The 13,760-nt window shown below is 38.5% G+C and overlaps 1 protein-coding gene across 1 annotated transcript; it reads left to right on the top strand.

Moving 5' to 3' along the window:
- The first annotated feature begins 105 nt into the window (after nt 1-105).
- Nucleotides 106-13,570, top strand: LOC117289453 (cyclic nucleotide-binding domain-containing protein 1-like). The gene is made up of 13 exons (XM_033770585.1): nt 106-265; nt 1,104-1,182; nt 2,613-2,755; nt 3,663-3,840; nt 6,198-6,346; nt 7,329-7,480; nt 7,870-7,931; nt 8,959-9,037; nt 9,897-10,029; nt 10,608-10,717; nt 10,976-11,126; nt 12,667-12,734; nt 13,341-13,570. The coding sequence occupies exons 1-13, from the start codon at nt 178-180 to the stop codon at nt 13,470-13,472; spliced, it is 1,524 nt and encodes a 507-aa protein (XP_033626476.1). The 5' UTR covers nt 106-177; the 3' UTR covers nt 13,473-13,570.
- Nucleotides 13,571-13,760: the final 190 nt, after the last annotated feature.

Here is a 13,760-nt window from a genome sequence, read left to right as displayed (position 1 = left end):
CGCACGACGTACGGCCAATTAATTAAAAATATTGGAATAGCGCCCTCAAGCGGACTGTTTATTGTTGCCTAGCACAATTTCTTCAGAAGTTGTAAAGACTGTGGTCCTGACACCGGTCTTCCGGAATGTTGATTTTTCCCCCTTCTGCTCACGTTTGGTGAAAGTGATTTAAATGAAATGGCTTCGTCTACGATTGTTCATGGAAAGGGTGATAATAAAGTTGTTAAGTGGAGTGAAAGAGATCCCCAGAAAATACGACACAAAGGTAAGAAACAAACAGTCTGAACTTGCATTGAAATGAAGGGGTGCCGATTTGAAGTGAGCTGCACATTCGCCCCAAACCCCAATTTACGATGTGTGGACAACTGAACTGGTGGATGTCACACTGTGAGTTTCATGCATTTGTTTCTGGCCGCGCCTGTTGATTGGCAATTGACAACCTCCTCCCCTGACGAGCCCAGCAAGTTGCTCGGCTGGCGCTGTGTATCTGCATATCTTAATTAAAATAATACCAATATAATTTGCAACAACAATCTCCACACTCACTGCTGGGAAAATTTTACTAATACAAAAATAATTCCCCCAAATAACTCTGCCACCACTTTTTTTTTTAATGCAATTTTTACAATAAAAAAAAAATAATATTAATATAAATTTTGTGTAAATTATGTTATGGTACAAATTTTGTCATAACAAAATAAATGAACAAGTGATGTGGCAAACGAGAATTTGTTTTCTTCTCCAACACACCACACTGTCTGACTCTGTTGCGTTTACAATGCTTGTTTAGGCCTTTTTGCCAAGTTTTACATCCAAGAACATCTGCCAAAAGTGAAATTTCCTACTCTGCATGGAAACTCAATGCTGTTTTTGCTGTCAAAGTGCACTCAACAAATATTGCTATGTCTGTGAAACACGTATGTTCAGACCAATCTAGGTCAATTGGATTTATCTGCTCCATTTCGGTGTACAGGCGTCATTCACGTATATACAGCGCACAAACAAAGACAGTGCGGTGACGTACGCCAGATGTCTTATTTCTCAATTCAACCAGGCCTGATTGTAACACCCCTTAAATACGATGTTTTTTCTTTTTGTTTCAGTTCCTGGGCAGGATCCAAGACCCGTCATCGACTACACCAATTTGGATATAATTAACAACCATGAGGGTCTGAAAGGAAGGTATGTATCTGGTCTTAAACACACTAGACATTACTGTTAGACCAGTCTTCTCACTTGGTGTATCTAAACATATATGCCAGAAGAACAAACCTGTGAAAATTTGAGCTCACGGGGGGACTTTGGAACGCTAGGTTGCAGCAGACTTACCAGGTAAATTTCCATTGTTTACGTAGTTCTGAGCATGCGCACTTTACCGAGAACAATGGATTTTACCTGGTAAGTCTGCTGCCACCAAGCGTCCAAAAAGTCTCCCATTGGTCGTCAAAGTTGCGAGATAATAATGGAAGAAAATACACCCTTGTCACACAAAGTTGTGTGCTTTCAGATGCTTGATTTCGGGACCTCAAAATCTAAGTCTCAAATTCAAATATTTTAGTGAAAAATTACCTCTTTCTCAAAAACCATATTACTTCAGAGGGAGCCGTTTCTCACAATGTTTTACACTATCAACAGCTCTCCATTGCTTGTAACCAAGATAAAAATTATATTGAGTAATTACCACTAGTGTCCAGTGCCTTTAATACTTACATTTTAAGGGGACACACATTGGAAATTTTGTGTTACTGTGTGAACAAACAAGTTGACATTGTATTTCAAACAAGCAAGACAACTTACTGATCTTAATCCACTTTATTGAAAAAAGAATTTGTGTAAATACCCCAAAAAGGGTGTTTTTCAAGAAATGAGGGCAAATTGTGTGTGGTGTGCTCACTGGTGCAAATCTTTGTGTAAACCCTCCATGGTTATGAAGCTTGACCGGTTTAATTATTGATCATTAGCTATTGACTGTTTAGCGCAGAAAACGGTAATTTTGGCACATTGGATTTATGACTTTGCCTCATTGTCATTCATGTAGCCAAACTCGGCAACATGTAATCATTGCAAACATGTGGTATCTTTTTAAAGAGAAACGCTTCAACTTTGCATTGATAATAACATTACAAAGAGAGTTTTTACATAAAAAAGACATACTTGATTGAAGCCATTATACACTTTCGGTAAACAGTATTGTCCAAATGCCTACACTTCTAGTATCACAACTGATATAAAAAATAACAAACCTGTGAAAATTTAGGCTCAATCGGTCATCGGAATCGGGAGAAAATAACGGGGAAAACCCACCCTTGTTTTTGCGGTGTCATATAACATCTGTTAAAATAAATCTGTAATTCTCAACAACGAGGATTGATAATTGTTTTAATGTTTTCTTGAAAAGTAAAGCATGTCATGGAATAATATTTCAAGAGAAGTCTTTCACCATAACCGTCTGTAAACCCTGTAAGTTATTTGTAAATCTGTGAGTTTTTTTTTTTTTTTTTTTCTGTGCCGAAAGTGTATTAATGGGTTTTAAAAAAAAATCTAACTTATTGTGAGCAGTTTATTATTAAAAAATAACTAACTGTCACAACAAACTTTGCATGTTTTCTTAGGGCAATCACTGAGTCTACAGAAGATGGCCATCATTTCTTCATGGAGAACTACCAGCGGATGTTTGCCAACAATAAACCATTACCCAGCATTCCTATTGGGAGGCGGGACCAACCAATGAAAAGCATCTCCAATGAAGCTACAGGTAAGAGTGTTGGCGCTTCTAGAAAAATATTTTTCCTTTAGAAAATATCATTGATAATATAATAAAACCTTGACATGACAAAGGAGAAGACAACAAAGGATCTCATTGTTAGCACCAGGATGATAATTTTGATCTGTGAGTGTATTGACTTGCCATTCATTGTGAATCACAGAATCTTGGCCGTTAGCCATAGCCATTAAACTGCCATGCATGGTATGCAAGTTTACTATTTATTTATTTATTTATTTATATATGTACATTTACTTCTTAAACATATATTAGTTTATAAAAATGTATTTATTTAAAAAAATGTACAAGAGATGAGATCTCCCTCAACCTTTTGACCAGGTTTTCTCATGTGTCACAGCGTTGGTGTGACTTCAGGCCTGTAATTCCACAGAAGCCTCTACTGTTACCCCATAGTCTTAGCCTTGATTACCCTATCAGAAAGCACACAACTTCCTGAGAGTGTTTTTTTTAATTAATTATTATCTGGCAACTTTGAAAACCAATCGGGCTCAAATTTTCACAGTTATTTTATGCATCTATGTTGAGATAAAATGTACACTAAGTGAGAAGACTGGTCTTTGACAATTACCAAAGATGTCCAGTTTCTTTTGTAACCAAGTCTCATATTTTGCCTTTACAGAAGACAGACAAATTATACAATCTTGCTGCTTTGCAAACCACTGACAAAGTTAAAAGCAATTTGGGTCATGTGATTCGACCCCTTTTGCCCTTTTCCCATGATATACTTCAACAAAATATCTTTTCCTGGGCAAACTGTAGAAAGAACTCTGCATTAAATTAAATTCAAGAATGTTTTTTTATCTTGTACCCAGTACATTGTAAGCTCCCAATAATTTCTTTCCAAACTGATGAGAATTTAATGTTCTTCATCAACCAGGTTCGGCGACCGCTGTCCCGAGTAGCACAAATCGCTTATCTGACATCGTTTCACCGGAGACGTTGAGTCATGACGTAGCTGACCACATGGCCAAGCTACACAAGGAGAGGAAGATTGTAGACCCGGTCATCATTGCCGCTAAGAGAATCAAAGAACTCAGGACGCTTCTCAAGAAACTGTGAGTTGAGAGAAAGTTCATCTTGGCTTTTAGGAAACGCTTGATGCTTTGCATATTTGATTTGCAGTAGCACCGTGAGTATATCTTCTTGCTGGGTAAACTACCTTCTGGGAACTTGTCTTGCTATAAATTCTACCAATGCAAAGTAGATTTTTCAAAATTTGGAAGACTTCTCTCCTACCGCAGAGTAGATTTTTCAGAATCAAAACTTCTCAGTTCTGAAAAGAACTGTCCTGTTTATAAACTACTACCTAGGCGGAAGGTAGAAAATCGGCTGAATTAACATTGAGGCCGCGGCCTCTTTTTCCCCTGGTCTTGGCCTTGGTGCCCCGTCAAAAGTTTCCACTGTGTCCCTGGTGACAGTGGATCTGGGTCAATGGCCCAAATCATTTAAGTGTAGCCCTCGCTTTGAAGTTGCCGTCCAGCTGAAGGCGATATCTCATACAAACAAAAAATACAAAAATAGTTGATTCACGTTATGTCATATTTCTCTCAGACCCTATGAGAGGACTGCAGGGGGTAATGACTCTACCAGCCAGGGTCCTAGTTTCAGCCTTAGGAGTACCCCCACTCATGCCAGTTTCAATGGGAGACTTTCTGGGACGATAGAGGGCAGCAGACTTACCGGGTAAATCCATTGTTCTCAGAATTATGCGCATGTTCAGAACAACGTAAACAATGGAAATTTACCCGGTAAGTCTGCTGCCCTCTATCGTCCCAGAAAGTCTCCCATTGATCTGGTCTGCAGCCCAGTGTACAGGCATGAGAATCTTCCGGTTTAAACCGGAATTCCGTTTTTTTTCCTTTTAAAATTGTGGTCTCCGAGTTCGATGTGAATTTGCTATAAAATTCGGGGGGTAGGTTTTTGGGGGTATACATTTGGATTTCTCTAATCCCTCTTCTCTAGTCAGACAATGTAAGTTTACCTTTGTAATTGTTATTATCGCGGATCCCCACACGTCGTTCATGAAATACCGGCACCTAAACAATAAATTGCCGTCCAGCAGCTGGCCCAATTTACGGCTTGTTGTCTTCCTGGTATCGCGCATGCATGCAGCAGCAGCGACAGATGTATAAACTTGCCTCATTCCTTGCTTCGTTTATAGTGGTACGGTTCAATAATGTTTGCGTGTAATGCGCTTGCTGGTGCAGCAAAGATAACACGTGTGGAGACTTTTGAAAGTCTACTGAAAAAACAATGCACGTGTTTGCACCATGTGTACTGTGTACTGTGTACTGTGTACGTGCAGGTTTGCACACGAACCAATGAGCGGCGCGGCACGAATCTGAGATCGCCGGCAGGCCATGGTAAACTGGTACCTGTTATTGCCTCACAACCAGCGAAAGATATATTGGGAACCAGCGAACACACTGTACGTCCGGACGACGTGCTTTCTTCATTGGTTCTATTTCTATGTTGGGGTCTAATCTCAACCTCGTTCCAGTTATACCCTATGCTGAATAACAACCTCTTTCACAAAAACACATCGCTCTCGCCAAATATATAGGCCTATATATATTTTAAAATGTGCGTCGCCGACGGATCGTTAAAATCACAAACATTTAATTGCAAAAGAATTTCTTTTACACAACCGAATTTCAAATCAAGAACCTATAAAAATGGTTTTTGGTGAGAAAAAAAAGCATTTTCAAGGGCAGAAATAAGGGATAAGATCGTCAAAAAAAAAAATATTATTACTATTATTTTTTCCCCCTTTCTTTTTCCGGAATTGTAACAAAATCGCAGGCGAACCCAAAATTGTTTGAGCTTTACATTCCTTATTTTCCCTTAAACCTATTATAAAAAAAAAAAAAAGGAAAAATCACACAAAAGTGGCTCACTTCTACCTGGAAAAATAGGTGTCAGAAATGCATCAGAGACCACAGAGCTTCTAAAGTACCAAGAGCTCCCAGGGCCCTGAAGCCGGCCCTGGACCCCGGCCATAAGGGACTTCGCGCTGCGCGCTCGTATTGTGTGCTTCGCACACAAAAATGATGGAATATTGACATTTCCAATCAACTGAAATTTTTCCTGTTTTTTTATCATCACCCATTCTCATGCCTGCAGTGTAGCCCCTCACATTCAAGTGGCCATCCATCCTTGTAGTTAGGGAATGTCTCATACTGCACCATAGCACCCTATAAAACATTACATGGTGCTATTTAAGGATTAGGTCTTATAACTCAAAAACGTAGTCCCACATCTGGCAGGAAATACTGTATGTTAAAGCGCCTGGAGCGCCACTGAGTGACAGACTGATGTGCGCTATAAGAAGCCACAATTATTATTAAAAAAAAAAAAAAAAAAAAAAAAAAAACTAAATGATTCATGTAATGTCATGTAATGTTTCTCTCAGACCCTACGAGAGGACTGCCGAAGACAACGACATCATCTACACACACCTGAAAGAGTTCCCTCTCCTGTCTGAGCAGTTATCCAATAAGGAACTAAAGGAGCTCTGCACAACGGCTCATATGGACATCTGGAAAGACGAAGACTATACGGGTGAGTTGAAGAGAGCGATGGTGTCATGGCCTGGTGGTTAAAGGATTTGGGTACTTTTTTCAAAATGTCCATAGATATACATTAAACTTACAGGGTTTGAAGAAAATGATAGTGGAAAGCTTCCCTTCAAATATTACTTACTGAGGTGCTGTAGTTTTTGAGAAATGAGTAAAACAAGGTAATGAAAATACATTTGTAAAATTAAAAAAAATAATTTCGGTCTCATGAGACGAAAATTATTTTCATTACATTGTTTTACTCATTACCCAAAAACTACAGCACCGCAGCAAGTAATATTTTCAGGGAAGATTTCTACTACCATTATCTTCAAACTGTGTAAGTTTAGTGTAAATCTGTGGACATTGTGTTTTTTTGTTCTACAAAAAGTACGTACACCCTCAAATAGCTGGTGGTTAAAGGCACTGGACACTATTTATTATTGCTCAAAATAATTGTTAGCAAAAAAACTTCCTTGTTAGCAATCAATGGAGAGATGTTGATAGTATAAAACATTGTGAGAAATGGCTTCCTGTGAAGTAACGTTGTTTTTCGAGAAACATTTTCAAGATTTTGAGACCTCAGAATTAAATTGTGAGGTTTTGAATTCAAGCATCTGAAAGCACACAACTCCGTATGACAAGGGTGTTAGTTCTTCCATTATTTTTTTGTAACTTCGACGACCAATTGAGTTCAAATTTTCACAGGTTTGTTATTTTGTGCATATGTTGAGATACACCATGTGATGAGAAGACTGGTCTTTGAAAATTACCAAAAGTGTCCAGTGCCGTCGGCCTCGGGAAATAGGCCCCTCTTCGCGTCACTCAAAGTTCCTCGGGGGAATAGATGTACACCTAGTTACCTCTTCGCCACTCAATATTTGTATAATATTAATTGCACATTTTCCTAGTAGCAGCTTGAAGGTATAAAAAGGGGTTTTAATTTATGGAAAGTTTAACCTATATTCTATCTTCCACTACTGCAGTGTTTGGTAACAATGGATTTCACATCATACTACGGGGTTCAGTGGTACCACAGACGGAGCCATGGTTAAGAACCAGAGGCCACCCTGGGGAATTCCGCTCCCCAACGCCCATCCTGACGACTACAGTTCACACGGATAAAGACGTTACTGAGGTTTGTTTATATCAATAGTTTTAATCAAAAACAAGTCAATCAATCCGTCCATCCAAGCTAGTGTGTACTGGTTTCACTCAAACTTCAAAGACTGCTGAGAGTAAAGTCTCAATAGATTACCGCTCCTACCAGTTCCTTGAGGATCCCCTTTTCCTCAAGAAATTGGACCTCTGCAACATATTCCAGATCACTGATAATGACATTGAATGGACTCTATAATTTTGTTTTACTTTTTCCCATAATGTCGCCGGATCAAAACTAATTCTCAAAAACTATATAGCGATTCATTCAAAACACATTTCAAGGGAAGTTTATGGCCATCATGAAATTAGTTATATGTGTAAAAAAAAAATCTTTTTTTAATAACCAATGTTGTTTGTGTGTTGTAGCTTACAGTTGGTGACTGTTTCGGAACTCTGGAAAGACTGGAAGGAAAAGAACCTAATAGCAAGTGAGTTTACTAAAAAAGATACATTGAAAACAGATGTGGTTGATTAATAATAATTGTTTTTTACACAGCGCATATCCTAGTAGCAAGATCAAGGCGCTTGGCAACATTTGTATCCCTGTTCAACCGCGGGCATACTTTTGGACAATTTTATCTAACTTTCGAGCCTGCAACCCCAAGCTGCTTAAATTTGGGCAAAGGGACTGTCTCCGTGTCGCAGTGGCTGCTGAATACATTGCAGCACCTTGTAAACCATCAAGGTGCTGCATAAATGGGTTATATATAAAGCTCTTCTTATCAGTAGAAAACACATAGTGAATGTAAGAGACAGTGAATGCTTTGATATGCACCTAGGGGTATGATAAAGCACGATAAAATAACCCACAGTGTGTTTATTATTAAGGGAATCAATGTGTGGTAGAGAGGTTTTCAACTAGTGGTTTAAACCCAACAAGGCCTGGTTTTGGTAATTTTACCGAGACCGAGTCGAGGTAAATTATCAAGAACCAGGCCTCGGTGGGGTTTAAACCATTAGTTGAAAACCGATTCAACACACTTTGATTCCCATTCATAAATACCTTTTCGGTCAAAAAACATCAACAATTTTTGGTCAAAAAGTAAAATAAATGCAAAAGTTGTAATTGCTCGATGATTTCTTTCAACACAACACCCCTCCAGCTATGAAATGGTAAGGCCCTCGGGGAACTCCTTTTAAGGGAATGCTGTGCACGTCGCGTGTATCGCGTGATGTGGCACAACTGTTTCAGCCGTTGCTCTCGACCAATAGGAATGACGAAACTGTCTTATAAGCACAGGTGCAAGCTCGCGTGTCACGCCCATGTTTCAACACTTTTTACTGGTCATTAACAAAGGTTTATACACACCCACGTGACGCGCTCTCCACTCATAGGAATAGCGAAACTGTCTGAGGTATTTATGAGTAATTGATTGCTGTGATACCTCTTTTAATACTCAGAGCGTTTTGCACTGTTTAAAGGTGAGTCATATATCTACAATTTTTGTCTTGCAGAGTGCTGACAGTCCTTACCAAATCGGTTCCTTGTGAGTTTTTGAAGATCTCAAGCAATGATTTCAAGAGAATAACAGAAGTGAGTTTTGATTTCTTCCGGTTTTTCACAGTAATATTTTTATGAAGCAGTAAACTACAGGAGAAACTGTATGTAGGGAGACCCCCAACATGAGGGCTACAATCCTGGTTGTGACACTTGTGTCCTTAAGCAAGACACTTAACTATTGTTTCTCTCCACCCAGTGGTAAAAATGTGTACCTGTGAAGGCAGAGATAGTTTATGAGAATGATTAGCTTGGAGAGCGTGGTCACTCGCAGCACCGGCTGTATACTCCCCAGGGAACTGAGACGGTTTTTGGAATTAAATAGATGGCCCAGTGACCAGGGGTAATCATGTCAGAAGCGCTTTGGTATTGATTATTATTATCATTACAATCCCGGCCAATGCTTGGATCAAGTGACAATAAACATGCCCTCCCCAAGTTCCTCCACTCCCCTGCATAATGTTGTTAACACTAACTGGGACACAGATTGCGCAATGAAAGCCAACATTGAACACAGGGTGTATGAGGGGAGGGGGCCCAACAAGACTGGGCCATGACTGTAGATAGCTCAGTTAGTAGGGCGCAGCACAATGATAAGGTTGCACCTTTAAAGTCTGCCACTCCAAATCATTTATGTTCAATGCAAAATTAATTTGATTAAGCAACAAAAGATACTGCTTTTCTCCAGAAGAGGATCAGAGCATACTGATTGAAACGTCGAGTTGAAACCAATGGTTCTTTTCAGAACCACCCCCAACTCATTCAGAGATAGTGTTACCCCAAACCTTTCCATATTGTATTTCCACCATGCAAAGTTTCAAATTCTACTCAACAAAAGATGATTGATTGAATTATTACGGATGTTATCAATTTTTGCCACTCCTCTATTTCTTAGCAAATAAGAGAACGCCACATATCCGAGAAGATCAACCTAATACAGGCGTGTAAACGCTACCAGCTCTGGCCAAGGCAGTCACTTCACAAACTAGCTGAACTCATCAGATGGACAAAATTCCCAGAGAATACAGGTTGGTTTTTAAATCACTTTATTTTCCCCAACAGATACTTGAGCATTTTCACATGTGCCTGACAATTTGTTTCTTCAAAACTTACTTGCAAACATACAAAGAATGGGGTTTACAACTTGCCTGGTGCATGTTTCCCCCAGTTGTACAATCGCAGACAACTGTATTGAGAGGAATATTAATTTTCTCAAAATTATTATTAGCATAAAACCTTCCTTGTTAACAAGTAATGGGGAGCTGTTGTTAGTATAAAACATTGGGAGAAACGTCTTCCTTTTGAAGTAACATAGTTTTTGAGAAAAAGTATTTTTCCACGAATTTGACTTTGAGACCTTAGAATGAGATTTTGAGGTCTCAAAATAAAGCATCTGAAAGCACACAACTTCGTGTGACAAGGGTGTTTTTTCTTCCATCATTCCCAACTTCAACGACCATTTGAGCTCAAATTTTAACAGGTTTCTTATTTTATGCATATGTTGCGATACACCAAGTGAGAAGACTGCTTTTTGACAATTACCAGTAGTGTTCAGCTTCTTTAATGATAATGTAGCAATGACTTGTTTGTATTTTCTTCTACAAAGTATTGGTGAGTGAGGGCTACCTGTGTCCCTTCATTGCTTTCATCAAGTCTGGAGACTGCCACGTCTTGAGACAAGTAGACGTCCTTCAGAAAATGCCCAACGGCAGTCAGGTAATGTTTCATAGTTTGGCTTTAGAGTGTTTTAAAAGAGTCTGTGTCACAGACATAGAATATAATACCCAGATTGGCTGCGCGAGCGCTCGCTTGGTTCGACTGTGATGATCAAAACAAACTCTCATCCAGATCATTCATCTATAGTAGCTGGGAGAGAGTTCATAATTCCATGTAAAGTCACAGGCCTGCTTTTGATCGTGACGGAGAAGCCCGTTTAATAAAGTTTTTTTTTCTTTCCTTTTTTTTTCTCTCCAGGAAAAACGTCTGAAACAAGTCGTTATGGGGCGACTGCAAGAGGCGGAGTCATTTGGTGAGATTAGTGTGCTGGACGCAGAGGCTATCACATGTTCCATTGTAACCGCATCAGACATCAAACTGGGTATTATCACACCAGAGAGACTACAAGGTACTATACCAACATTTGTATAATTAGTCTTTTTACAAGCCGCTATCGGAAATCTCAGAATAGAAGTTATTTATGCCTATCCTGTGGGTTGCTGGTTAGTGTATCTGCTGCACAGCAAAAGTTTACCCTACTTGCGGCTACAAAGCTGGAATATGTTTATTGCATAGTTTTCCTCCAAATCCCATTTTCATCATTTTAAAGCCATTGGACACTTTCGGAAATGAACAAAGAAAAAAAGTTCACATATTTACAAATAACTTACAGGGTTTACAGAAGGTAATGGTGAAAGACTTCTCTTGAACTATTATTCCATGAAATGATTTACTTTTTGAGAAAACATTAAAATAATTATCAATTCTCGACATCGAGAATTACAAATTTATTTTAAACACATGTCATGACACGGCGAAATGTGCAGAAACAAGGGTTAGTTTTCCCGTTATTTTCTCCCGACTCCGCTGACCGCTTTAGCTTGAATTTTCACAGGTTTGTTATTTTATATATAAGTTGTGATACACGATGTGTGGGCCTTTGGACAATACTGTTTACCGAAAGTGTCCAATGGCTTTAAAAGCATTTCTTATAACTTTTAAAATTGAGATACCTTGGTCTTTGAATCATTAAAGAAACACTTCAAGGCAAATCCTATGGGCCTCTGGTAATCAGTGGAACCAGTTTGTGTAAAGTTGGCGTGGCTCTTAGTGGAATTACAGGACAGACAATAACAATGTATCAAGATGCACTGAAAAAAATCACATGTTCCTCTTGTAATTAAAGTTCTTTTATAGTTCCTTTTGCAATTTTTTTTTAAAAACCTCTGTAAACTTGCATTGATTAGAAACAATATTGTAACCACGGTGGGTGGTGCCGGGCGGGCCTGCCCGGAACTAACAAATTTTGCCCAGCACTCTTGAGCAAAACATACTGTTCTGCCCAGCACAGGTTTCCCTTAGATTGTACTTCTGTAACGATGGCTTTATATCTAAACATGAATAATTTTGATGAGCAGGTTGCCTTGTTGGACTAAATTGAACTTGGAGCCCACCACTAAAATTGGTCTGGCTACATGTACAACACTGATTAGACATATCTTGTTTTGATGTTTGAGAATTTCTTACTGTTTCAGTTTCAGGCTGATTGGCTGATGTTTGTAATAACTGAGGATATTTCATTAAAAGGTCTTTTAAACACTTGTTGCTTATTTCACCTTGACAAACCAAATGGCCACTTGTCTCCATTTTGTTGCACTTACATGTATTTTGTCTGTGTTTTCTGTCCAATGCTAGTCAATTTTAAATAATTTATTCATATTGTTTAAGAAGTTTTGTTAATTTTGTGAAGTGCTTTATAGGGGTTGGATCAACATGAGGCCTAAATTAATCTTTGAATTTTTTATTTACAAGTGAATGAGAGAGGCCTAAATTATTGATTATTAATTGTATTGTCTGACTTTAAAGATACATTGTAAAAGTGTCAGAAAAAAGACACATATTTTGGCATGTTTACAAAAATATCCTTGCTTGCATTTTTGTTTTTCCAGATCTTGAGGAGACAACCAAAGCTCTCTTGAGACAGTCAAATGAAAGACTGTATGGTAACCTAACGAGGGTAAGTCAACAAACTATAATAGACCTGATGCACATAACTTCATTTCAGTACGGCGCCCTCAAGCAGAGGTCAAAAGGAGGGGTGTTCATTGGCCAATCCTGTACGCTGTGTGTACAAACATGTGCGTTTTGATTGTTTCGTCACCGTTCTACCACTAAGATGGCGGCCGGATGAAGTCAATGCATAAGGTCTATTATTAGCATAGTTTGTACGAATCGCTTTATCTACGCCCATGGGTCATCTCGAAGCACTTGTTATTTCTAAAAGGGATTGTATACCTTTGTTTTTTTTTTACCATTCCACTGTTTTAACCCTATATAAGTGTAGATTCTATAAAAACAAATTAAAAACTGTGAAAATTTCATGTCAAAAGGTGGTAGCAACTCCTCACAACTGGTCAATAATTAACACCATAATAACAAGGGCAAATAGTACAACTTTAAAATACTAAAGTTTCTTTCATTTACACATTATTTATTGTCTTTTTTTAATTACACACCAATGCTACCAACAGGACAAATAATACAACCTTTGAATACTAAAATTTCTTTCATTAACATATTCCTTGTATTTTGAAAATTTCTCTTTACCCCAAAAAATTCCCAGGATGACATCCACAATGAGTACATTGACCAAGAGTTGAAGCGAGAATGGAACCAGTTCAAGCACGGCGTCGTTGTTGATGTGATCAACACCAAAGGGATCAGGCCTGGATATGGGAAGTGGTCAACCAAATGATCCTGAACGATTCAAACTTAAGATGGTTAAAGGAACTGGACACTATTGGTAATTACTCAAAATAATTGTTAGCATAAAAACTTACTTGGTAACAAGCAATGGAGAGCTGTTAATAGTATAAAACATTCGAGAAAGAAGTAACTTTTCCATTAAAATACTTGAATTTGATTTTGAGACCTCAGAAACAGATTTTGAGGTCCTGAAATCAAGCATCTGAAAGCACACAACTTCGTGTGACAATTTTTTTCTTTTCTTCTTCAACTTCGACGACCAACTGAGTTCAAATTT

The sequence above is a fragment of the Asterias rubens genome, chromosome 4 (genome assembly GCF_902459465.1).
Source record: "Asterias rubens chromosome 4, eAstRub1.3, whole genome shotgun sequence".
Lineage (NCBI taxonomy): Eukaryota > Metazoa > Echinodermata > Asteroidea > Forcipulatida > Asteriidae > Asterias > Asterias rubens.
This window is presented reverse-complemented; position numbering and strand designations above follow the sequence as displayed.